The sequence below is a fragment of the Pteropus medius genome, unplaced genomic scaffold, assembly GCF_902729225.1.
Source record: "Pteropus medius unplaced genomic scaffold, Ma_sr-lr_union100, whole genome shotgun sequence".
In the NCBI taxonomy this organism is placed as follows: Eukaryota; Metazoa; Chordata; class Mammalia; order Chiroptera; family Pteropodidae; genus Pteropus; species Pteropus medius.
This window is the reverse complement of record NW_024352787.1, coordinates 1701699-1728207: the sequence shown is the minus strand read 5'-3', so window position 1 is coordinate 1728207 and position 26509 is coordinate 1701699. Positions and strand designations below refer to the sequence as shown.

The window sequence follows — 26509 nt, the reverse complement described above, 5'->3', positions numbered from 1 at the left end:
TTATACCAGAAGTTCTCAAACTTTTTCTATAAAGGGCCATATAGTCATATTTTAAACTTCACAGGCCATTCAATCTCTGTTACAGCTATGCAACTCTGCCACTGTAAAGCAAAGCAGCCCCAGATCACACATAAATGAATGAGCATGCCAATAAAACTTAATTTACAAACAGGCAGCAGGCCTCCTTTGGCCCATAGACAATAGTTTAAGAGACTTTTCACCTAAACAAACTTAAACTTAATGCATTATTTTGTACAAGTGCATTTCAATGTAAGCATTATATTCAAATCATTTTCTTCTGTAATGACAGAACCTCAGACAAAATTTCAAAGAAGATAAAAAATAAAAAGTGATATAAATAGGAAAATGTGAATATATTGCATAAAACCTGGTAAATCTAGACCTTTGGATAGTTCTACCAAATTTGCTCTCTCCAGACACTTGTTACTATTACCATCTGTATGATCTTGAATCACAACCTCTTTAGGCCTAAATTTTTAATCTATAAAGTAAATTGGTTGAAACAGATAATTCTAAGATAGAACTCTATGATCTTTAGAATTGTTCCAAAATAAATTTATAGATTTCAAGTGGAAATTTTATATAGAAAATGATTACATTCATAAATAAATTTGAATCCATGGCAGGACAAAATGCAAGTCTACCACCAGAAACAAAGCATTCAATATTGGAATAAATCAAGATAATTTAATACCTGAGATAAATGGTCTAAGGAGCTTTTTGAAACATTATTCATAATCTTATTTTAGTACCTGAAAAATAAGATTTCAGTACCATCTTGAATGTAGTTATAAATATACCTGGGAAGTCACTTAGTAGCAAGTAAGGTTAATTCACCTAACCAGAATGGTGATATCAGGATACTCAGATCGTGAAAAAAACTTTTCCCAAAATAGAGAATAAGATTTGATCAATCCTAAATGCCACAGTATGCCATAAAAGGGAAAAAATAAAATCTTACTTCTCTGGCTTTACATGCCATGCTCATAGTACAATAATTAATAAATCACTGGACTCACTGACTTTTGGTTCAAAATCTGAAGTTTATATGTAAATTTAAAAGTCAAAGTACATGCAATATATAATAAACTAGATGTTATTCATTAGGTGCAGTGGTGATTTTGTAACCTTTCTTGAAGTCAAGACAGATTACAGAGTAAAAACTTCACTTTTCACAAACTATTTTCAAAGAATTGTTGGGTCAATTAAAATTCTATAATCTATCAGTACCCACATTTACAAAAGCAACACAATCACACTGCTTTCTGAAATATAAGTTAATGAATGATTCATTACAAACTTACCAAATATTTTGCAAATTCTTTGTTTTCTGAAAGAAATCCATAACCGGGATGTACCTTAGAAATGAAATCAAAAGTCACTTTTGTTTGTATCATATTGCAAAATCTTGATAAGCAAAATACAGAGTACATTAATGTGTTCATTGTTCAAGGGCCCTGAGTAAGGTGACTCCTCTGATCAGCTCCAACTCACATTCCTGAGTACAGAGTCAAATTCCAAGAAACTGCCTATTCTATATTCATGTTAGGCACACTATCTTTCGGCTAGCAGGCAAGGCCATCTACCTACAGATAGTCTCGTCCACTTGCACTTGACTTTGCTATTCGAAACAAATTTAACTCTCCATTTTTTGATGCTAACTTTGGCCACAAGTTTGCAGAATTTTCTAATGGTTAACGAGTCAAAGAATTAAGTTCAAAGAAACCTTTTGCAAAATAGATACTTAAAAAAAAAAAAAAAACCCTCTTAATTCTCTTTCTTTACAGTACCAAGAACTGCTACTTTACAAAACACTGGCTACTAAGCCAACTAACATGATTTTATTCTTGATGATATTAATGTACTCAGCTACTACCCAATCAGCAGTTTCTGTCAAATCTAACTGAAATAGAAGTTTGGTTTTACTTTTTCTTTGTACTCTGAATTTTTTTTCTTCTAATATCTACCTCCTCTTTCCTTCCTCACCCCACTTAGCCATTCACAGCCTCTTTATGTTATTCTATGCAAGCCATACTGCTAAAATCTAAATTCTCTCATTCTGTTCTAATCAAGTAATTTTTAACTCTACCACATTGGCCAAACATAAATTTAGCCATTCTATTATCAGTTAGTATTGAACATATTTTCAGTAAAACAATTCTGCTTTAAAGAAAGTCAAATGTCTAAAGAGGCCAGTATCATAATCCAGAAGTAGCTACATATCGATGATTTTTAAATGCTGAACCAATCTTTATAAACATGGTACAGAATAATTTAAACTGCTGGAGCACAGGATAAGTGTTTTACTCCACCAATCTCATTTTATATAAACATTCGACTACAGATTGCATTCTGTCAAGCTATAGTTAAAAGGTTAAAAAAGGTTACCTTCATTAACTCTGCTAATAAACTGTAAACATCTATAATATGGGTTCATGAATTCAATTTTTTATTTAAACATGCATCTTACTAAAACATTTCCTTCAAAAGAAATGTGAACACTAATTGAAACACTCCAGGCTAATTGCTGGTGTTGGCTGCTTCCATCCAATTTTAGAGATAACTCTGTAGAGTTTTCAACATTACATGTAATTAGTTCTCTTGATATTAAAACACATACATGCACAACAACAACAAAACACTATTCCTGATGTCAGAAACCAGTCTTTTCCTTGGATTCCACTTCATTCAAACAGAATTGGGGGTGGGGAGAATTATTGATTTCTCCATGTTAGTTATGTGTATTCTATTGATGTGATCAAAATAAAATAATTAGCAGTTACATTAAATAATTAGCAGTTACATTGTTTATATTTCTGGAAGTATAACTAGTTGTGCATAATTTTTACATGATTAAAATAGAATTTAAACCAAAGTATTTTAAATACTGTTTATAAGAGAATTTTTTTAAATGCTCTTATTATACTGAAAGGGTTAATACTCAAAACTAATTGGGATTTTTTTTCCCAGCAAATTTGGAAATGAACTGAAACTGCTCCCTGGTGTGAAAGCTGAATCCAGCAGCCACCTGCAGGATCAGCGACCAACACTGCCAGATGCTACAAAGCCTTTGATTTCCAGTAGCGAATTCAGCCACATTTAACTCATGTGACGTGAACTAAACTGCAACAGCATTTTCAATCGTTATTCTTTTTTTCTTTTTTTTTTTTTTTTTAAATACAAACTCTAGCTTCTGCTCACTACATATGAAACAGCTGCAGTAGATAGATTCATTCAGACTCACAGCTTGGGCTCCGGTTTTCTTAATGGCTTCCATGATGGCATCCATGTTGAGGTAGCTTTTACTGGTGGGAGCTGGGCCAACACAGACAGCTTCATCCGCCATTTTCACATGAACCTAAAAAGACAAATCTCTGCATTAACAGATGCTCCTAGCAAAAAGAACTATCATCATATGCAAATATACACAAAGTTGCAAATCTCATTGTGTCACATGTCATTTATGTGTCACATGTCAGATCTTTTTCAATATAACCTAAAAAATAACAATAGAACAAATAAGCTCAGAAACCATATTAATCATGATTTCATTTATCACAAACCTAATCCATTGTCTAACCATTGTCTAATTTCCATAATATTCTCTATCAATTTTATTAAGTAAAATCACAGCAAACGACATTAGCCTCTTATTCAGTACCAGTATACATAAATCTTATATCAAAACTACCCTGTTACATGTAGCCAAGACAGCCCAATATTTTAATAACAAGCACTCATGTCCAGTTCTAAGCAAGCTCCCCAGGAAGTGGGGATAATTAGAGGAACTGAATGAAGTGATACAGTGAGTGTCCCTGCACAGCATCAGGTCAGCACCAGGCACAAATTAAAGCTCAGAACTAAAGAGTTCAGTATCACTACACATGAACCAGAAAATCTTGAGGATCATTTAAATACTCACATTTGATCCTCGTCCATTTTACCTTTATTCCTAAAAGAACTGATATGTGCATTAAGTCCTAAATCCACTCAAAACTCAGTAATATATGCTCCATTTGAAGACTACTCACTCTATAATGTTTTAAATCTATTTTTGCTAGGCATTCAACACTGAATAAAGTTTACTTCTAAAAGAAATCTTTTTTTAATGAAAGGATTCACATATTTTTTTAAATGGCTTTTCTTAACAGTTTTCCCATTTAAGGAACTCCCAATCAGTATAAATTTATTTTACAGGCTGATATAAAAACTGGAACACATACACAAACCCAGACATTTATGACCCACCCCACACCCCTACCAGAAGTTGATGGTGGCAAATACTTTCACATTATTGCTAAATTATATTTTTCAGCTGTGAAGTGATTTTTTAAGAAGTCCTTTGTTTTAAATGAGATCTACAGAAAAGTAAACCTAGAATGTCATCTTTTAGAAGCCCAGAGCTCTCTTTATCAATTCAAAACATATTTTCAAATTAAGTAAAAAACTCTACGTGCATTAAAAAGTAAGATAGTTGTCCAAGAGATTTACAGATCAATATTTTAATATAAAATACTCAAATATATACACTATAATTTCTTTAAAAACATCCGCTTTGAGGAAAGGCAGCCATGCTCACAAAGGGGTCCTAGATATTGACGTGTTCGAAGCAAGGCTCTCCTAGTGGTTGCCTTTACCTTGCTATTCTAAGCTTGACCTTGCTCTTCTTCCCTCAGACCAGAATGCCCTCTCCTCTGTTACCCTCTGCCTACTTCAGATCCTATTATTAGCAATTTTGTTGCTGTAATCGTAGTTTTTTTTTCTATAAGAAATTAAGTGCTAAACAATTCTTTAAAAAGAATGCATTGACCAGGTAAATCCACACTTATTCTGTGTGTGTGTGTGTGTGTGTGTATTTCTCCCACCCCCCACCCCCTCAGATATTACCCATTATTAAAGAGGCATTTGAAGTTTCACTTCTACTACTAGGTCATTTTCAAGTACTTCAGCTTCATCTCCTTTAATCTGAAATCCAATATTACTTAGTGCAAATTTTGGCATTTAATCACAGCCTGCCCAGCAATAACACTTAGACTGCTTTATAGATTATGTCTATTACAATTTATACATTCTCCTCCACCACATCATAAAGTCCTGCAAGTCAGAGGCTATATCTGAAATTCTATTTTTTTAAATCTACCCCAGCACACTGTCATGTACTAAAAACTTATTATCTCATATGTACACTTGGATGACAAATTTAAAAATTTGTCATTTAAGCCACTCTCTTTGCAGTCAAAGTCAAAATCTTAGCAACACATATGGAACTGAGGGTTGTATAGGGGGAAGAAATTAAAAGATATACACATGCATATATATGTATGTATTTATATATTTTGGATATGTATTTACATATCCAAAATTTCTATAATAAATGTGTGTCAAAAGTAAAAAGGAGGGGAATCCTAATAGTATTTTAACTTAGTTACTTCCACTCTTTTCTCTAAATATACTTTTGTAATCATACTGCATTATAATTTCGTATTCTTTTGTTTTTTAATTAACATCATAATAGACATTTTTCCTATGTTATCATAAATTTTGTATTCATACTGAGACTTTAGGTCAAAGCCTAACATATTTTAGCAGATGATTAATATTAGTTGAATAAACATCCAAACAAATTATACATAAAAAAGTCAAGACTGCTTACATATTTTACAAAGAAAGGCAAAATGCATGCTATTTCTAAAAAATTGGTTGGTTTCTTTTCTTCCATTTCTCAGAAACAAACTTTATGTTAGGGTAGAAAAGTATTTTAGCAGTTCAACAAGCCCTTAGTCTAGCCCGGGGTCAGTACCAGCAAAAATGCTGAGCAAAGCTATTTGAAAGAAAAAACTAGAATTCTCTGCTGCCTCAGTTTCCAAGGAGATATTTATGAGTCAACTGGGAAAAACAGTTTAGAAAACTTTTGAAACTCAATTTCAATTTCTGTTGTTATTGTTGTACTAATTTTGTGAGGCAATTTCTTTGGCTAAATACAAAACAAACTATTCAAGCAATGGAGATCTCTTCCGAAGAATGATTTATTTACTTAACTAAGTTGACTAGATGTATTTTTGTTTCAGAAACTGTAACAACTTAGAAAATACAAATTCCTTTTTATACCGTTTAATAGCAAAAAATATATATATATAAAATCGTAGAAAGTTTAAACTAAGGTAAACTAATCAACTGACTAGGATATTGCTGGCTACTGTTTAAAAAAAAAAAAAGATCTTAAAGTACTAAGATTTGAAGCAAAGCAGTCAAGTCTTCATAAACTTTTCCTCTAGGAAAGTTTCCAACAGAAGATTTTTTAAATTATTAGTTTCCTCCTCAAGCATTTAATTTTGTATTTTGAATTTTTATATTTTAGAGAGAAAAAAATTGGTTGTATCAGCCTATTATTTGCCAAATAATGTTCTAGCAGAATAAATGGTGTGTTTTCAACTCATAGGACTAAAAAAAAAAAATTACCTTCCTACTGACGTCTTAAAAATGAATTCAAATATTTGAATATAGAAAGGTTAAAAATTGTACCAGAATTTTAAAACTGTGAATTTGAGGAAAATTCATACTAGTCCATCAGATGCCTAAGATATGCTGAAAAGATACTCTGCTTGGTTCCTATCCTTATCAAATAAATAATATTTTAGTGTTAAAAAGTAGATCAGATTAGATCTGACTGCAGCTTATAAATACCTTCTAAACTAGTACAGACTGAAAAAGAGAAGACAAGCAGCTTTAAAGAATTTTTTTTCATGCCAGGAGATTTTGTGAAACCTAATACTTCAAGATCTACAGTCAGATGGGCATTATTTACCACGACCATGAACACTTGAGTTTTCCTTGTGATAGCCTTCAATGCAAACGCTAGGTAGAACACAAAGATGACAAAATATAGATTAGGTGTTCTCCTTGCCTGAAAACAGCAATGCCTCACATACGACCTGGCCAGACTTCAGTATCAATCAAATCTAACCAAATTCTCTAATGTTACAAGCATACAAAATTTACCCACAGAGACTGGAACATTAAAGAATGCCAACTGCATCAATCTTAATTTGAAGAACTAGAAAAAAAATAAGTTTCAAACAAGCAGATAAAATTCTATTTCTAAGAGAAAAAGAAAAAAACCCTTCTCTTTATGTTATACGAAGTATCTAAAGTCTAAAGAGACTAATACAAATGTCAACAGACTAGCGAGCAGTCTGGTACATCCTTTCTAGAAATGCAATTTGCTCCCTAGAAAAGTGATTTTTTTTTTAAGTCAGTAAACATTACATTCGCTTTGATTTCGTTTTGTAAAACTACATGTGTAGCACCATGACACATTTATTCACGATTTTTAGATGGCAGAATTGGTGACTTTACTATTTTTTTCTGTTACAATTTACATAATTTTCAAAGCAGTAAAACCAAAAATTTAAAACTACAGAAAAAAAAAAGAGAATAGATTTTTGCCAATTGCAAAACTCCCAATCCATTTCCTACAATCCAGTTTTTATATCCCAAAAGGGAACTACCTTCAATCAATCCTAGAATCAAAACAAAGTTTTATCTAGTCTTTGTTTGGCAGGAATGCATGATGGTACCTTAAACAACAAAAGAAAAAACAACATGACTAGAACCATATTCTCATTTCACTGACTTCTGGAGTATAAGCATCAAGGGAAAGATGAAAGATGGAAGGGAGGAGGAGACACCAAGTATGAAAGCAAAAGCAATGTCAATGTTCCAAGGTACAATAAAATAGATTGTGGAGTATAGCAGGGAAAGAAATAGTGATAGGTAGGGGTGGAAGGAGGAGTGAGGGGTGTTGATATGGTTGGGGTAAAAGTTGAGAGAGGCAGTGATAGCTGAGAAAGGTTTTAAGTGCCTTTTTAGCCTAGGAAAAAATTGAACAAATGCCTTTGGTAAGTAATCTATGGAATGTAAGAAGTTAAAAACACCTAAGATTAAATAATTCAATGTAAGCTTTCTGACGATGAATGGCAGAGCTAGAGGTATGGGAGGCAGGAGATAGGGAGAGAGACAGAATTCATCTCTCACAAACACAATAAATACAAGCAAGCCAGGATCCAAAAAGAAAAAAGAGAAAGAAAGAAAGAAAAGAAACAAGAAACAAGAGAAAAGGAGAGGAAAGAGAAAGGGAGAGAACAGGAAAGATGTGAAAACAACCTAAAAGTCCGTGAACCAATAAAGTATGGTATATACATACAATGGTATACACATATAAATACTATTCAGCCTTTAAAAAGAAATTCTGCAGTGTGATAACATGATGAACCTTGAGGATGTTACATTAAGTGAAATAAGCCAGACACAGAAAGATGAACACTTATATGAGGTATCTAAAATAGACACAGAAAGATGAACACTTATATGAGGTATCTAAAATAGTATCTAAAAAGACTAGAATGCTGGTTACCAGGGACTAGGACTAGGAGAGGAAACAGGGAGTTATTAATCAACAAGCATAAAGTTTTAGTTAAGCAAGATGAATAAGCACTAGACTTCTGACAACATTGCACCTTTTATCAACAATAATGTATTATACACTTAAAATTTGTTAAGAGGATAGATCTCATGTTGAGTGTTCTTACCAAAATAACAACTTTTTTAAAAGAAAGAACAAACAAATTAGGACTCTTTGGTCAAGAACAACTCAAGTTCTTTTTGGAAATAATGGTGGATACCAAAGAAGTCTAAGATGGGCAAGACTTAGCTACTTCCTTACCCTATATCTTACTAAAAAAAATGTATAATAAAAGCAATTCTCAGTCCAAATTCCTCCATATATAGACATTTATTAAGCAAACATTTCTCAGGAAGACAGCAAAACAATGCTTCATACAACCTTTCCACATGTTGCATAAAGTCCCTATTCTTATCTGATCACTATCTTGAATGAAATGGTCATTCAAAGGAGACGTAATAATATTCCAAAGGCAGGCTTCTGATATCCTTAGAGTTGCTCTAAGGCAAACAAAAATCCTCTTCAATGGCTGGATACCAAAAATGAAAAATTCAAGTTCAGGGCACCGTTCCTAAAGGTATATGCTCTACTAGATTCTTATGTCTTGTTCATGCAATGGTGAAAGGTGTCCAGAATATTTTAGCCAATCCAAATATCTTAACTTGCACTAATTTCACTAATAAGCAACATGTCTAATATCCATACTGCTAAATATAAAACCATTACTTTCACCAATGAAAATTCACTTACTAAGAATTTGGTCTTGTCTGAGATCCATCTCTGGAGTATCAATTTCTGATAAGAGGAACTGACTAGACCTAGAGTATAGGTTAAAAGGTTAAACTATCATGGGTTTATGTCTCTCTGTTCTGAAAAAGTTGAATCCTTCAGACATCATAACACTGTGGCAGACCACTATTATGCCCAAAAACCTTTGTTCCCCTACTCCCATGGCACATGAATGCCCAGCTAGAGACCAGATTTATTAGACTCTCTTACATCAATACGTTTGAGTCACTGGAATCAGAAAGTGAAACGTACAATTTCCAAATCATCTACAACTTAAACACAAGACACTTCTCTTGAATTTCAGCTATATTCGTTCCCTGTACCTGGACCATAGATGTTGCAGCAACCAAATGCAGACTAAGGCAAACTCCCAAGGGCAGGGGACAGCAAACTACAGTGAGGGCCAAATCCAGCTCAATGTCTGATTCTGTAAATAAAGTTTTATTGGAACAAAGACATACCTATTCATTTTCTTATTGCCTATGGCCTCTTTTGTGCTACAATGGCAAGAGTTGGTAGTTGGGAGATAGATTGTATGGTCCATAAAACCTAATATATTCACTACCCAAGTCTTTACAAGAAAAGTTGCCCACCCATGCCCTAGGGGAAAGCAAAGCAAAACAGCAAGAACCATAGCCCCTGAATATCCTCTGAAACCGATTGGCCTCCCCAACCTAAAATGGCCAGATGTTATATGAGAAACTACTTGAAAGTCATCCTATTTAAGTCACTGTACTTTGTAATATTGATATTACTTGTAATAACATTTCTAATATAATCACTACCACAAACCCCTAACTCAATTCTTATTAATGAGAAGAACCAGATTAGTGAAATGGAAGTACAGCAGGACCCCAAATAATGCCATTTCATTACCATTGACAAGATGCCATTGAAACTTAACTCTTTATAACAATTAGCCTGCAGTAAAATTGGTTTCATTATATATCATTTTCCTTAAAGTCAAAGAACCCATCAACCACATTAAGTAAAGACTTACTGTAGGGACTTCATAAGAACATGGCCCAGTCAATCTTAGAGTTTATGAGGGTCAAAGAGGGAAATAATTAGTAGTTATACAATTTTGGGGGCCTGAGCACCCCAAACATCCTTGCTGGGTGTTCCAAATGGCAAAGTCAAAACCACCCCTCGATTCTGAGTAGTTTCTGTAGCTACTCACAGAGGCAACTAAACAAGACAAGCAACCATAGTGTGACAATTGTAGAACTACTCATTTCCTGAGGGAGGCGCACTGGTTTGTGTGCTGCTTGCTACAGAAGGTGCCGAACCTTGGCCCTAGTTGGCAAGAATTTTTGTGTGAGTCTTCTACATTTCTGCATGTCATGTGAGCAAGATGCTGACTGCCTTTTGTTTCAAATGATCACTGACCCCTGAACAATGCCGGGGTTAAGGGCATTGACCACTGCACAGCAGAAGATCCGCATATAACTTTTGACTCTGTGGTCGTCCCTTCACATCCAGATTGAACTATGGGAATTCCCAGGTGGGAAACCAAGGTTGAGAATATAAAAATACTGTTTCGACCTGTGGTTGGTTAAATCCACAGATGAGAAACACAGATATGAAGGACCGACTATACTTACTGAAAAAAAATCTATGTATAAGGAGACCCTCACAGTTCAAACCCATGTTCAGGGGTCAAGTGTATATTTGCAAGAGTGTCTATATAGCCAACAGCCCTAGAAGAGAAGCATAGTGTCTCACTCTAAAGCAAAAGGCAGAGGTCTAATAGCCATTATAAAAGATTCATTATGTGAGAAGAACCCTAAGTTCAGGGTTCCTCTTGTATAATGCAAACCACTGCATGCGCAGGTTTCACCTGACCCTCATCATATCACCTTGTGGGAATTGAGGCATGAGGAACCAGGGCAAAAATGCTGATACTCTGATCACTGCTACAGCTGTAAATAAACCATTCTTCATCTCTAACCCAACAGTCTCATATCTTCTATTACAGCAGTCCCCAACCATTTTGGCACCAGGATCCAATGCTCCTATGAGAATCTAATGCCTGATGATTTGATGTGGAGGCTGAGGCAGTGATATGGCTACATATACTGATGAAGCTTAGCCCGCTGGCGAACCGCTCACCTCCTGCTGTGTGGCCCGGTTCTTAACAGGCCCGGATGCTACCAGTCTGTGGCCTGGGAGTTAGAGAGCCCTGTTCCATGAGCATCCAAGAAACTGTGAGAGGCTGTTACCTTGCAAGTAGAGTAAAATCTCAGATCCTTCACAGTTCTTGACAGCCCTGTGTTCTTAGCCATGACACAACCCCATCGTATTTGTTGCTTCTAAATAGATCAATTACATCCTACTGTGGGACTTGTGAGCCAGTGACCGATGTCACCATGCTGACATTCCCACTATTTGCTGTGTTGAGAGTTGTAAACTGTTTTGCTCTGATTTAGTCTTGCTTTTGGCACTGATGGAGTTGTAGCAAATTTAATCCTATCTTCTATGATATGGGGTACTTCCCTGGCATGTAACTATTTTAGTTATTTGTGTTAGGTTTACAGGCAGGAGAGAAAAGAAAATAATAAATTTAATAACTTAGAATGTTAAAAAGAATTAATGTAGTTGGTAATTCTCATGGCAAATGCTGCAGGTAGACTCACTGAACATTCCAACACTCCTTTCTAGCTTGCTTCCCCTGTTACTAATGGCAGAGAGCATAAAAGTACATTTCCCAGACTCCCTTGTAGTTAGTGTGCATATATGTGACCTCGTTTCCACCAATCAGACATATCCAAAAAAATGAGAGTAATGTAAGGTAATACTTCTGCAGGCAGATGACATCTCATGACAAGCACAGAAGTAATGTGTTAGTTCTTCTACTAGGACAGCTCTAGAAGAATGTCTAGGTCTACCCAAGACCATCTGGGTCTACCCGAGATCATCACAATTGCCAAAAATGGTCAGTAGTAAAAGTGGGTTTATTCTAGAACAGACTTATTTTGCCTGAGTGGGTTATCTGTGGTCTTCTGGCCCACCTGGGATTCTGCGAGCTACCTTACAGGCATTAAAACTGGCGTCGGCAAACTATTTCTGTGAAGGGACACGGTAAATATTTTAGATTTTGTAGCTTATGTCTATCAAAACCACTCTACCCTGCCTTTGAAGCACAAAAACAGCCATAGACAATACCAAACCATATGGGGCATGGCTATATTACAATAAAGCTTTATTTACAAAAACAGGCAACAGACCAGATTTAGCTCACAGGCCAAAGTTTTCCAACCTCTGCCTTAGAAACGCTTTTCTGTTCAAATTAATGTCAGTAAGGATTTACTGTGGATAAAGTGGCACACTTAAATATGTTTAACTGAAAATAACAAAGAAATGTGAACAGGATTAAAAGAACCATCAAAAAAATGGTGAGTTTTCCAGGGACTAGCAATAGTAGGAAGCCATGACTACCCCTAGTCCGGAAGGGGCTCAGAGGAGGAAGAACATAAGTAGAACTGGGGAACATGGACACTCTACCAGTTACTACAGCACTAGAAGAAAGCAGCCACCATCAGCACTGCAGCAAGGCAGGAAATTGAAGGTAAGATAAATAGCCTCATCTCCTGCTGATGTCTTCCAATAGCCAACCAGAAGCAGAAGGCAAAAAAGTGCAAGAGATATACTCTGCAGATGTCAATCTCCTAGAGACTGATACATAAAAGAAAATTTTTGATAAATTCGAGTTCATCAAAATTAACTTTTGTTCTTCAAAAGACACCATTAATCAAAATGAGATGCAAATTCTCACCCACTAGAATGTCTATAATCAAAAAAACAGGTGAAAAAAAAAAAGACAGGTAATTACAAGCACTGATGAGAATATTTGAACCCTCATACGCTGTTTGTGGGAATGTAAAATGGTGTAGCTGCTTTGGAAAACAGTCTTGCAGTACTTGAAAGGTTAAGTACAGTTACCAAATGACCCAGCAATTCTACTCCTAGGTATATACCCAAGAAAAATAATACATGGTCACACAAAGACATGTACCCAAATGTTCATAACAGCATTATTCGAGTAATCAAAAACAGGAAACAACTCGAATGCCCATCAACTGGTCAATGGAGAAACAAAATGTGTTATACGAATGCTCTTCCACTTGATGGGGTTACACCAGATAAAACCATAAGTTGTGGTTTCTACTGAATGCATAGCACTTTCACAGCACTGTAAAGTCAAAAAATCATAAGCCGAACCATCCTAAGTCAGGGACCATTATATTTATACAAAAGAATAGTACTCAGCTAAAAAAGGGGGAACGCATCACTACATATAACAATATAAATGAATCTCAAAAACATTATGTTAAGTGAAAGAAGCTAGACACAAAGGACCAAATATTATATAATTCCATTTATTTGAAATGTCTAGAAAATACTAAACCATAGGCAGAAAGCAGATCAGAGGCTACCTAGGTGAAGGTGAAAACCAGAAGTGACTGCAAATGGACACAAGAGACCTTTCTGAGTGATGGCAATTTTTTAAAAATGGACGGTGGTGAGAGTTGCACACCTCTAAAAATTTACTATAAATCATTGAATTGTACACTTAAAATGGGTAATCTGTATGATGAGAAAATTAAACCTCAATAAAACCGTTAAGTAAAAATTGGGAAATTTTATGTAAAAATTTTTTAAATCTCTTATGCTGAGAGCTCTGCTATACAAGTCACTCTTGGCACATAGCACAATGATATGATATAAATGTTTAATCAATGACTCTATCAAATGAGAAAGAACTAACCTGACAGATATAGAAGCCAGACTTCTCTGGGTTGAAAAGCAGAATGTGAAGCAAGATAAGAAAAACTGAAGACTAGTCTTTCGTGCAGCTTAACAATAATGTTAGGGAATGCAAGGACATTTGACTTTATTTTCTCTATAAATGTTGGGAAAGTTCAGTACACACACACACACACACAGTCTTCAATAAAACTTTCTGATCTCAGACTGACAGAACTTTTCAGAGATCACCACTCCTCCGAGAAACATATGTGAGTGTGTATACCTTGGTTCACACAAGTCCCAAAGATGGAAACAATACCACTATCAGAAGTCAAACATACAGCCATGAAGATAAAAAAAAAAAAAAAAAAAAAACCCCTAGAAAGACATCCTATAAAATCTATCAAGATTCAATGAAAAAGTTCTGGAAATGGATGGTAGTGATGGTTACACAACACTGTAAATGTACTATGTCACAATTAAAAATAATGGGGTAAATGTTATATTTTACAATAAAAAACATTAAAAAACATTTTTAAGCTATATAGATTCATCATAATTTCCAGCCTATCACTGACAAAAGAACGCATTGGTAGAACTTATATAGTTAAAATATCTATTATACTATCTAAGAAAAACTGCCACAAGGGAGGAAAAAAGGAACACAAAATGAAACAAAAAAAAAATACCAATAATGAGGGCTCAGCTCTAGCATGCAATCATTTTCTACTTACCAGAGAAAAGCTATTACACATGCATTCAGGAATCTAATGATGAAGACTTAAATACACAGATATAGAATATTTCCAAATACAGATTTCTAAAACAATGGTAGTATGAAATTCTAGGAATAGGATTAAGAAATAATCTCCATTGTAATCAGTATATTTAAAAAAGTGTTTCCAAACCATATGAATAGCTAAATGTTAGTTCCAATAAAACATGGATAGCCATCAAGTCATGAGATCTCAAAGCACTACTAGAGCCTCAGCAGCTCAATGTGTGCCACTAAATGATCACACTATGCATGATGTTCTTAATTGCTTTAGTTTTATTTTAATTACCCAAATAATGTATGAATACTCCATTTTGGACTTTTAAAAAAGTTTAAGCAGTACAGATAACAATTACCTCATTAGAGACCTCCCAGTCTCACTTCCCACCCTAAAAGCAATTATCAGTTTTGCATGTGTCATTCCAGACTTCACTAAACATTTTCATATGTATATGTAGACATAAAAGTGTATGGTTTTCTATTTAAGATTTAAATTGTATCACACCACATTCTGCAACTTGCTCAACTGCTACACACACTATCCCTAAGAATGTGGGTAAACCATAACTGTTTTAACCATTCCCCTAATAACGGACATTGTTTCCAACTTGTAGGTATTACGAACAGCGATAACATTCCCTGAACATGCACATTTATACTTCTATTAGAGAAATATTTGAAAGTGTAAATGCTAAAACTATACATTTAAAAGTTTATTTTCATGTAAACTATTTGTATTTCTTCTTTCAACCATTGCAAGTTTTAAATTTAATACAAGAGCTGTCTTATAAAGAAGTAAAGGTATTGTTCAGTTTGTCTTTGGAATTAACACTGTCCTTGTTCAAAATAAAGCTAACAACTCCACTGATCATACCTCCATCCCCATTACACTCTCTCGAATAATCACGTCTCACATGAGTATGTATGCTTAGACTTTTGTCTATGCCAGGGGATCTCAATGGGGAGCAATTCTGTCCCACAGGATGCAGCTGACAATATCTGGAGACAGTTTTGGTTGTCACAAGTATGACTTGGAGTCATATTTGGTGTCTAGTGGGCAGAGGCCAGGGATGCTTTAAAATACCCTACAATGCACAGAACAGCCACCTATATATATCAAGGAATTATCCAATACAAAATATCAGTAGTGCCACTGTTGAGAACCCTTGATCTATGCTTTTACATAATGTAACTATAAAAATATATAATATTTTACTGAAATAAAAACAGATGTATTAATCGATGGAACAGAGAACCCAGCAATAAATCCACACCTATGCACTCACTCAATATATGACGAAGGAGGCAAGAATATACAATGGGGTAAAGATAGTCTCTTCAATAAATGGTACTGGGAAAATTAGACAGATACATAAAAAAAAAGAAAGAAACTGGACCATCTTCTTACACTGTTTACAAGAACAGATTCAAAATGGATTAAAGACTTAAATGTAAGACCCAAAACCATAAAACTTCTAGAAGAAAACATAGGCAGTAAACTCTCTGATATTGCTAACAGTAATTTCTTTTTGGATATATCTCCTCGGGCAAGGGAAACAAAAGAAAAAATAAACAGATGGGACTCTATCAAATTAAAACGTTTTTGTACAGCAAAGGAAACTATGAATAAAACAAAAAGACAACCAACTGAATGGGAGAAGATATTTGCTTATGATACATCTGATAAGAGATTAATTTCCAAAATACATAAAGAAATCATACAACTCAACAACAAAAAAAACAAACAATCCAATTAAAAAATGGGCAGAAAACCTAAAGAGATATTTCTCCAAAGAGGAAATACAGATGGCCAACATACAAATGAAAAGATGCTCAAGGTCGCTAATCTTCAGAGAAATGCAAATTAAAATCACAATGAGATATCACCTCACACTTATCAGAATGGCTGTCATCGATAAATCAAAGAACAAGTGTTGGTGAGGATGTGGAGAAAAGGGAACTCTCATACACTATTGGTGGGATTGCAAATGGATACAACCAACATGGAAAATAGTCTGGAGGTTTCTCAAAAAATTAAAAATGGATATACCTTTTGATCCAGCAATTGCACTTCTGGGTTTTTAACCAAAGAAAACCAAAACAATAATCCATAAAGGTCTATGTGCTCCAATGTTCATGGCAGCACAATTTACAACAGCCAAGATATGGCAGAAACCTAAATGCTCATCAATAGACAATTAGATAAAGAAGTTATGGTTCATATATACAATGGAATATTACTCAGCATTAAAAAAATGAAATCCTACCATTCTCAAAGACACGGATGGACCTAGAGGTTATTATGCTGAGGGAAATAAGTCAGAGAAAGATAAATACCATATGATTTCATTTGTATGTGGAATCTAAGGAATAAAAAGAACTAATCAAAAGCAGACTCACAAATATTGAGGACAATCTGGCAATGGCCAGAGGGGAGAGGGGTTGAGGGGCTGGAAGGATGTGGTAAAAGGGTTAAAGAAGTACAAATTAGTAGTTGATAGACGGTCACGGAGATGGAGAGCGTGGCATAGGGAATGCAGTTAGCATTAATGTAATGGCTAGGTGGAGAGTCAGAGAAAGAGCAAGTCGGGGGCATCATTTTATAAACTATATAAATGTCTAACCAATGTACCGTATACTTGAAACTAATAATAAAATAGAATTTTAAAAATATATATAAAACATTTTAGTGTAGGAATTTTACAGTATAATATTATACTGTAGGTATCATTCCCCAAGTTCTTTTTCAATCTTGTCTGTCTTAAAAATGTTTTCTGTCAATATGTAGATATCTTTTTAACTACTCATTCTTTTTAACTACTAAAGAATTTCAAGATATGGCTCTATCAGTTTACCAACCATTTCTCCTACTAACGAAGACTCTTCATGGAAGATTCCTCCGGCTGGATGGTCATGAGGTTTCCTAACCAGACATCCTGTTGGTTGCCCCAAGTCCCCTTTCTTTCTCTGGATCTTTCTCTTCTGGAGCTTCTCATACCTTTTGAAGCCATTATCTCCTGTCTGTGATTTAGACTGGGATTTTCTATTGAATGATCCCATCAGCTAACTTTCAGAAATTCTTGATAATTTCCAGGATCATAGTCCCCCCTCCATTTTCCATCAGAATTCTGGTTTGTTATTTTTCTTGTTTTAAATGTTTCTCTCACCTGAGAATTTGGGGCAGGAAGGTGAAATCTAACTCATTCCACCAGCTTGAATTAGGAGTAAGGACTTTTTAAAAGTTTGTATTTCTTATCATAGAAATACAGTGTGTGTACTTCTATTTTAATTTAAAAGTCAATTTAAAAGTCAAAAATTATGAACAATAGTTTTCTAAAATAAAACAGTTAAAATTTATTTTTAAGACTCTCATGAAAAATGTCAACAAATCCTAAATAAGGATCTGATCTGGTATAAAAATGGGTACATGAAAATGATAAATACGGTTAGTTACTAACTTACTAAAACCACAAATGCAACCTGGCTCTAGTTAACACATGCTACCATTCCTCCAGTCATGCATTTTAATGGTGGTATCTTCTTGCATTATCTATTCTACCAGTTATCAAGGCATTCCTAGAAACTTCAAAAGCTAGCTTTCTAACCTCAGATTTCATTATCCAATATTGCTGCTGGGTTCATAAAAGTCATGAAAACACTTGATTTACAGTCTATGGTTGGTTTCTCACCAAGAGCTTCAGATGAATATTAAAAACAGCAAAATTAACCACCTAAATGCTCCCCTGAAAATTCCTGGTGCTCTACAAAGTAAAAAGTTTAGTAAGGCTACTCCTACTTGTCTTTTATTTCAAAATCTAACTTTTCTCCAAATCCAATGTCCGGCTGGCTTAGGAAAGAATGCTAGGTATAGCTACTGGAATGTTTATTTTGTGTGAAAGAATAGATTAATGTGTTCATATTACAAGGAACATCTCTGGACAAACCAAGGTAGAAAAACTCTACCTTAATAGAGGTGGCAGCTGGCTCTTTGAACAGAAAGAACTAGAGAAAAAGCTGCCCCATCAAAAGAAAAATTGTATATAACAGAAAGACCAAAAAAAAATGAATATCTGAGTATTATTTCTAAAACTCAAAAGTGATCCAAACATTTTCCCTAGAAACATTACTTCCTAATTCCATTTCTACCCTAGAGGTCTATGCTTTCTACTATCTTGTCTAACTATTCTATGTTCTACCCACGTTTCCCTTTACCATTAAATAAACCCATTCGGCTGCATCGAATTCATTCCCACAGTTATTTTTAAGTGACTTTTAAGAAACACCAGTGGCCATTCTAATTCCAGGTAAAATGGAATAAGCATATTCCACTGTCTGTCTCGCTGAATGAAACTATGAAACCTGAACAGAATATACGTATCAAATATTTGCAAACCCTGAAAAAAAAGTAATTGCAGGCAGATTGAGGAAGAACAGAATTCAAATTACTATAAACCAGAAGTGAGTTTTAGCATTTTCCTTTCCTCCATGATCCCCCTTCCTAATCAACAAAGCCTAATACCCAGAGTATACATTGGGGTGCTAACAGAGAGAACTCCAGAAGCCCTATACTTGTGACTCAAGAAGAAAAAGGAGCTCCTAACATTTAGAACACTATAGAAATCTCCCAGGGTGGTTGTTTTCTTTTCAACTCCATTTTTTGTGCCCCAGCCCCCAAGTAATTCTATGGCTACAGCAGCAGTGGTAGAAATGGGAGCCTGCAGGAGCCAAAACATTCAGAAAAGGAACATTCTTCTCCAATCGATGAAACTACAGTACCAAGAGAGAGGGTAAATTCCCATTGTTTTTTTTCTTTATGACATAAGAATATACATATGGTCTCTGCCCCCAGTTCCTGACACAGGGCTCCAAAATCCTTGCAATTTCCTGATAGATAGGGGTGCTAGGAGCATCTTTTGTTCTAATATTTGGTCTTTGACCCCAGTTCCTGACACAAGAGCTACTAAGATCCTTGGAATCTCAGGAGTGATAAGAGTGTCTTTTTGTATGCTAATAAGGTGACTGTGGCTGGGGGCCCTTAGATAGCTTCAGAATAGGGGCTAGTGACCAGGAAAAGGCTTGATTAGAGTTGGAATTTTTAACCCCATCCCCCATCTCAAGGGAGAGGAGAGGGGCTGGAGCTGAGTTAATCACCAATGGCTAATGATTTAATCAGTCGTGCCATATAATGGTGCCAACAGGACACTTCTGGGTTGGTTGGTAAACACATCCACATGCCAGGTACATCATAACTCTACAGAACAGAAGCTCCACTGTTCAGGACCCTTCCAGACTTTGGCCTATAGCCCTTTTCACGTGACTATTCATTTATATCCTTCATAATACTGTATATGACAAACTGGTAAATAAAAGTAGTGTTTCCCTGAGTTCTTTGAGCCATTACAGCAAATTATCGAACCTGAAGAATGGGCTATAGGAATCCCTGATTTAATGCCAGTTAGTCAAATGTACAGGTGACAACTTAGGACTTGAGACCAGCATCTGAAATGGAGGCAGTCTTGTGGGACTGAACCTTTAACCAGTGAGATCTGTGCTAACTCCAAGCAATTGGTATCAGAATCAACAGATACAGGACCTTCACAGAGTATGTGCTCAAATCAATACTTGTTAAGTGTTGAATATCTGTCATTCCTTCCAAACCCATACAATGCAAGCTAATAAAATATTGTAAGGATAGATAAAAATTTGTTAGAAAACCTTAAAACATTACCAAAATATAAACGTATCTCTTTAAAATTGCTATGTGTAACCATCACCACTATTCATCTCCAGAATCTTTTTCACCTTGAAAAACTATGTGAATATACTTAATGTCAATAAACTGTACACTTAAAAAATAGTTAATATAAATTAATTTTTAACACCTCCCAGAAAAAAATTATATATGTGACTTCCAATTTTCAATTCCACATGTAAAGGAGCTGACAGTCACCACTCTGTCCTAACAAGTAAAAACCTGAAAAGACTGACAAAGTAATTGTTCTTGGGTGTTATGATTCTGGAAGAAAGATAGAAGGAACCATTGTAGGATAATCAAGAGCACTGTATTTTGTTTTCTTAAGGAAGACTGCCCTCAGGAGAAACTACTTAGTCAGAGGCTATACTGTTAGTGTATTATGAAGAAGTAACTGACCTGGTGGAAGGGAAATACTCAACTCTAAGGCACTCTAACCATCCTGCGCAGCTAAGGGAAAAAAAACAGAAAAACTTGTAAAGTTCATAGTCCAGAGGTAGAGGCTCACTAAAAGTCAGACACCAAATCATGCTTATTTACAGCAGTTCCTTTTACCTGGTACTTCATGTCCAGATATCAAGAGAAAATTTACACAAGACACGTTAAAAGGCAAACAACATAATGTGAAAAGACAGTAGTATCAAACTAGACATGGCAGGGATGTTCAAATTACCAACCAGGAATTTAAAACAACCATAATTAATATGCTAAGGGTTCTAATGGATAAAGTAGATGGCAAGTGAGAACATATAGGCAAAGTAAGCAAAGAGATGAAAATCCTAAGAATGAACCAAAAAGAAATGCTATAGATTAAAAAAAAAACCTAACAGAAATAAAGAATGCTTTTGAGGAGCTTAATAGTAGACTGGACATGGCACCTAAAAGTATCTCTGAGCTTGAAGATATCAACAGTAACACCTAAACAGAAAAGCTAAGAGAATGAAGACTGAAAAAAAAAAAAAATAGATATCCAAGAACTGTGGGACAACTACATAAGGTATAACATACACATAATGGAAAATCAGAAGGAAAATAAAGGAACAGAAGAAATATTTGAAACGACTGAGAATTTACCCTCAAATTAATGTCAGATACCAACACACAGACCCAGGAAGCTCAGACAACACCAACCAGGATAAATACCTAAAAAATTATGGCTAGGCAAATCATCTTCAAACTGCAGAAAATAAAAAATAAAGTCCAGCAAAAAGCCAGAAGGGGGAAAAAAAGCATTTATAGAGGAACAAAGATAAGAATTACATCTAACTTCTCATCAGACACCATGAAAGAAAAAAGTGAAACTATTCAAAGTGTTGAGAGAAAAAAAGACCACTATCTTAGAATTCTATAGCCTGTAAAAGTATCCTTCAAAAATAGAGAAATAAAGTCTTTCTCAAACAAAAATTAAGGGAGTTTGTTGTCAGTAGACCCATCTTGCAAGAAATGTGGAAGGTTCTTTAGAGATAAGGAAAAAAACTAGATTTTGGTTTCATTGACTTTCTCTATTGATTTTCTATTTTCAATGTCATCGATTTCTGCTTTAATCTTTATTATTTCTTCTGCTTACTTTGGATTTAAAGTGCTCTTCTTTCCTAGTTTCCTGAGGCAGAAACTTAACTCTCATTCAGTGACGGTGGGAATGCAAAATGGTACAGCCATTTTGGAACCCAGTCTGGCGGTTTCTTACAAAACTAAACATACTCTTACCATATGATCCAGCAATCACACACTCCTTGGTATTTACCCAAAGGAGCTGAAAACATATGTCCACATAGAAATCTGCAGCCTTATTTATAATTGCTGGAACTTGGAAGCAATCAAGATGTCCTTTAGCAGATAAATGGATAAACTGTGGTACATCCAATGGAATATTATTCAGTGCTAAAAAGAAATGAGCTATCAAGCCATGAAAAGGCAGAGAAACTTTAAAAGCATATTACTAAGTAAAAGAAGCCAATGTGAAAAAGATGCATACTGTGTAATTCCAATTACATGACATTCTAGAAAAAGCAAAATTGTGGAGACAGTAAAAAGATCAGTGATTCCCAGGGGTTGGAGGGTAGGGAAAGATGAACAGGCAGAACACAGAGGATTTTAAGGGCAGTGAAAATACTCTGTATAACACTATAATAATGGATTCTTAACACTATATATTTTTCCAACCTTTGAGAATGTACAACAGCAAAACCCTAATATAAACAACGGCCTTTGAGTAATTGTGATGTCAGTATAGGTTCATCAATTGCAACAAATAGACCACTCTGATGGTGGACACTGATAATGGGGAGTGTGTGCATGTGTGGAGGCAGAAGGTATAAGGGAAATCTCTGTAGTTTCCTCCCAATTTTGCTGTGAACCTAAAACTGACTCCCCAAAATAGTATTTAGAAAAACAAAAAACAACAAAAAAAATTTTATGTAGAGACATTTCTTATTGAGGAAAAATTACATGAATGCCTTCACAAACAAGTTTTTGTAGCTTTGAAACTGCTTTCCCCTATGTAGAGCATCCCAGCTGAGTTTGATCAGTGTAGCCTAGGGATCTATAACACTTAATTAGAATAAGTTGATTGAAGTTACTTTGCTATATTTAATTATAAATTCCCTTGTACTAAAATATCTAATATCCATTTGGGGAATATATTATAGATGTGGAAACTAAACTAATATATGATTAATTCACAGGAAGACTTGGAAGCCACCAGTTTACAAACTTAGACATTTAAAAATACTACTTATTTGCACTTTTACCTGGACTTGCCAGTCTCTCACATAGAAAGACAAGGTTCCTCCTCTCTGTCCTAAGCCTACAAATTCTCCTTTGGACAGACCATAACCCACTATAAGCATCTAGACAGTGCTCAGTTTCCATTTTACCCCCTCAGAGAGAATTTCCCACACCACCTTATTAATGAAGAGTGCCCCATTATTCTCTCTCAGCAGCTGGTTTGTTTCCTTCATAACACAACAGTTTGTAATTACTTATTTGTATATTTTCTTAGATCTTTCTCTACCACTGGACTATAAGTGCCATGAAAGCAGAAATCATGTCGCTCCTGGTCACTATTCTAGTTCCATCAACTAGCATTTGACCCACAACAGGCACTAATACAGCCTTCAAAGTAATAAACTTTACTTTCTTTGTGGGAAAAAAGGTACTTTTCTATATACTTAGTATGGGAAGCAATATGCTACAACTTGAGAGTCACACATAATTCGAATCTCAGCTCCTTTGCTTACCTAGCTAGATGATCTCCGGCAACCTTTATGTCTTGAAGTCCCAATTTTCTTGATCTAAAATGATCGAGAATAATACTTTCCTTATATAATTATTCTGATTCTCTAGTATATGGTAGCTACTCAATAAGTATTTTTACTTAGAATATCTTTCCCTCCATTAAGAGGTCTTAAGTGAGGCTGTAACAAATATGAGTTAACTTGGGGCCTTATAAACACCGAAATATAAAAAATACTATTATTTATAAATGTAAGCTTTATTTTTAGATCTTTTATTTAATGTATGCTTTTCCACTAAGACTATAGAACTTCTAAATCTTAAATAGATGCTTAGAGAACAATTAATCCATATAGGTACCTTTTCATGCCATCAGGTACGAATTACATTGAAATATAATGTTCCTTTTCAAACTATGCTGTTTAAATTTACCAGAAAATTTAAAATATACAAATACAAAGTGATAACAAAATAGTGAAATATTCTGAGTATAAGTTAAATTTTAGTATAAGGACAAAGTTCTTATTAAAGAAAATTAAGAAGGTCTTAGGATTTTATAAAGGAAAATTTGCACAAGTCACTTTCCAAAAATTAAGTTGAAATATCTTTATTAAATAGCAAGGTATACTAACACATATGTGAAAAAAATAATTTACACACGAAGATACCGTTATAAATCCTTTTTTCCTATCCAAAAGTAATTTTTGCCTTGCGGCTAAATAAAGTCAGAGTCCTTCCTGACTGGAATGACTGGTTTACTTTTAGCTCCAGGGGGCTTAAATTATCCGTCTTTTAAGAAGCTTTAACGGGTTTTGACAATTTAACCTGCTGAGCTCACAGCACCCAAGGGAGGGACTTGGTTCCAAGCTTTATTTCTAATGCGGCTGACCACTAGTACTGACTCCATAGATAATGGATTTCAGTAACCACCACCCACAGGTTAACACTTGGAGTAGTACCCATAATATTGCTTTAATTAAGTTAATACATGAAGGTCATAGTTTGGTGGAAAGTTTTATTAAATTTGGCAGTGCTTATAATAAAAAAAATTGTGTGTTCATCTGTACAGTAACTCTATAAATTTGCCTATAGATATGATCCAGTTTGCTCATGGATTTATGCTGCATTTCAATTTATTTTCTAAAAGGAATTCAATTTATTAGTTCCATTTCCCAAAAATATGTACATTTCTATCATTTCTAACTGATAGTTTCATGACAGATGGCTCTAACCATGCTGGGCACATAATGGGTCTACCTGGCACAAAGAGACCACCTACTAGAGCAAAGGAGATTTCTACCACCACCACACCCACCCCAACTTTGGAGCATTATGATGGTGGAAAAGATTAATGCTTTGATTTGTCTACAGCTTCATGTGTTAAATATTAATGTCTTTCTGAAATATTGGATTTTTTTCATCATGAAAATGAATAAATTTTGGTTTTGAATACCAACTCTTTATGTAGTAGAAAATCAGCCAGAGTGTTTATAATAAATACATAAATGGGCAAATCAAACAGATTTTTAAATGAATCAGAAATTAAAGATTCACTCTAAAGTGTTAAAAAACAAAGATCCTATACTTAAATATGCAAATCACAGACAGCAGAGTTTATACAATTTTCTATTTTTATATGTACTAGGTAATTTGAGGTCATTTTCTTGAAAAGGAAAGAATGGTGGCTGAATGTATACATGCTGAATTCAGCAATTACTGTATTTTTTAAATACACAACCTGACAGGCTCTATGGTAGATAATAATGAATCAGCATGGGAGCCATTTAATATACTTCTTGATTAACTCATTGCCTGTCCAGTTCACACACAGACATGCTTACATGTCATAATCGTCATAATTCCCATCATCCCCACTGCTAACACTCAAGCTCCTTGATTAGAGCACAACTCCCAGACGAGCCATTGCTAATGCTAAATAATTCTCTTCAGCCTCCTGCTACTATTCTGCAGGATCTCCAATTAAATATAATGTCCCTGATGAGCCATATTAATGTGAACAAATTCCTACCAAGAATCCTATCCTATTTCATTTTACCCAAAAATGTAGAGAAAGTAATTTAGCAATGCCAAGATAATAAAAACATTTTAAATTGATATAGTATATTGTTTCTGCAAAACATGTTTTTCCAAAGACAAAAACAGAAGAGAATAGAAGAAAAATGTCTAAACATCTTAAATGCTTTCCTCTCCTAATTAGTTCTTTACTGAAAACTTTAGTGTTTTAAATCTGCATAGGTAGGTATACTCTATTCTTAATCCAAAAAAGGTTACGAGAAGCTAAATTTTATAAGAAAAGTGAGCAATAGCAAGTTTTAAAGCAAGTATACCATTTAAAATCCTTTTAATTACCCAATTACCAGAACTCCAAGGTCCAAAATCACATTAATGAAACCAATTGCTTCCTTCCATTAAATGCAGTATTACAGTCACCATCAGAAGCTTTGCCATGAAACTATGCTGCTGGTAAGGAAACTTCATGTTGAACAATGACAATTATTAGTATTTTTTGCAAGAATGAATTAAGAATCCTAGAGATTTTCTATTGCAATCTAAATGACTGGAAATACTTCTGACGTAATTAAGAACTAGGAAACATGAACCATGATTGCCATCATCTTAAAATAGTCTGTACTACCCAAAAACAATTTAAGAAAATTTTACTTAAATATACCATCTCGAACACACACACACACACACACACACACGC

General features: G+C 34.7%; 1 protein-coding gene across 5 annotated transcripts in view; it reads right to left on the bottom strand.

Annotated features, from left to right (window-relative positions):
- The window catches only part of PCCA (propionyl-CoA carboxylase subunit alpha), a 338552-nt gene that overhangs the window by 279027 nt on the left and 33016 nt on the right, over window positions 1–26509 (bottom strand). For 4 of the 5 annotated variants that reach the window (XM_039849219.1, XM_039849216.1, XM_039849218.1 and 1 more), the window contains exons 5-6: window positions 3266–3379; window positions 1326–1379 (exon numbers count right to left, since the gene is read on the bottom strand). In XM_039849219.1, coding sequence (XP_039705153.1) covers window positions 1326–1379; window positions 3266–3379 — 168 coding nt within the window. Of the gene's footprint in view, window positions 1–1325; window positions 1380–3265; window positions 3380–12237; window positions 12241–21180; window positions 21186–26509 lie in introns of those variants that run through there. The other variant, XM_039849217.1, reaches the window with a different exon arrangement.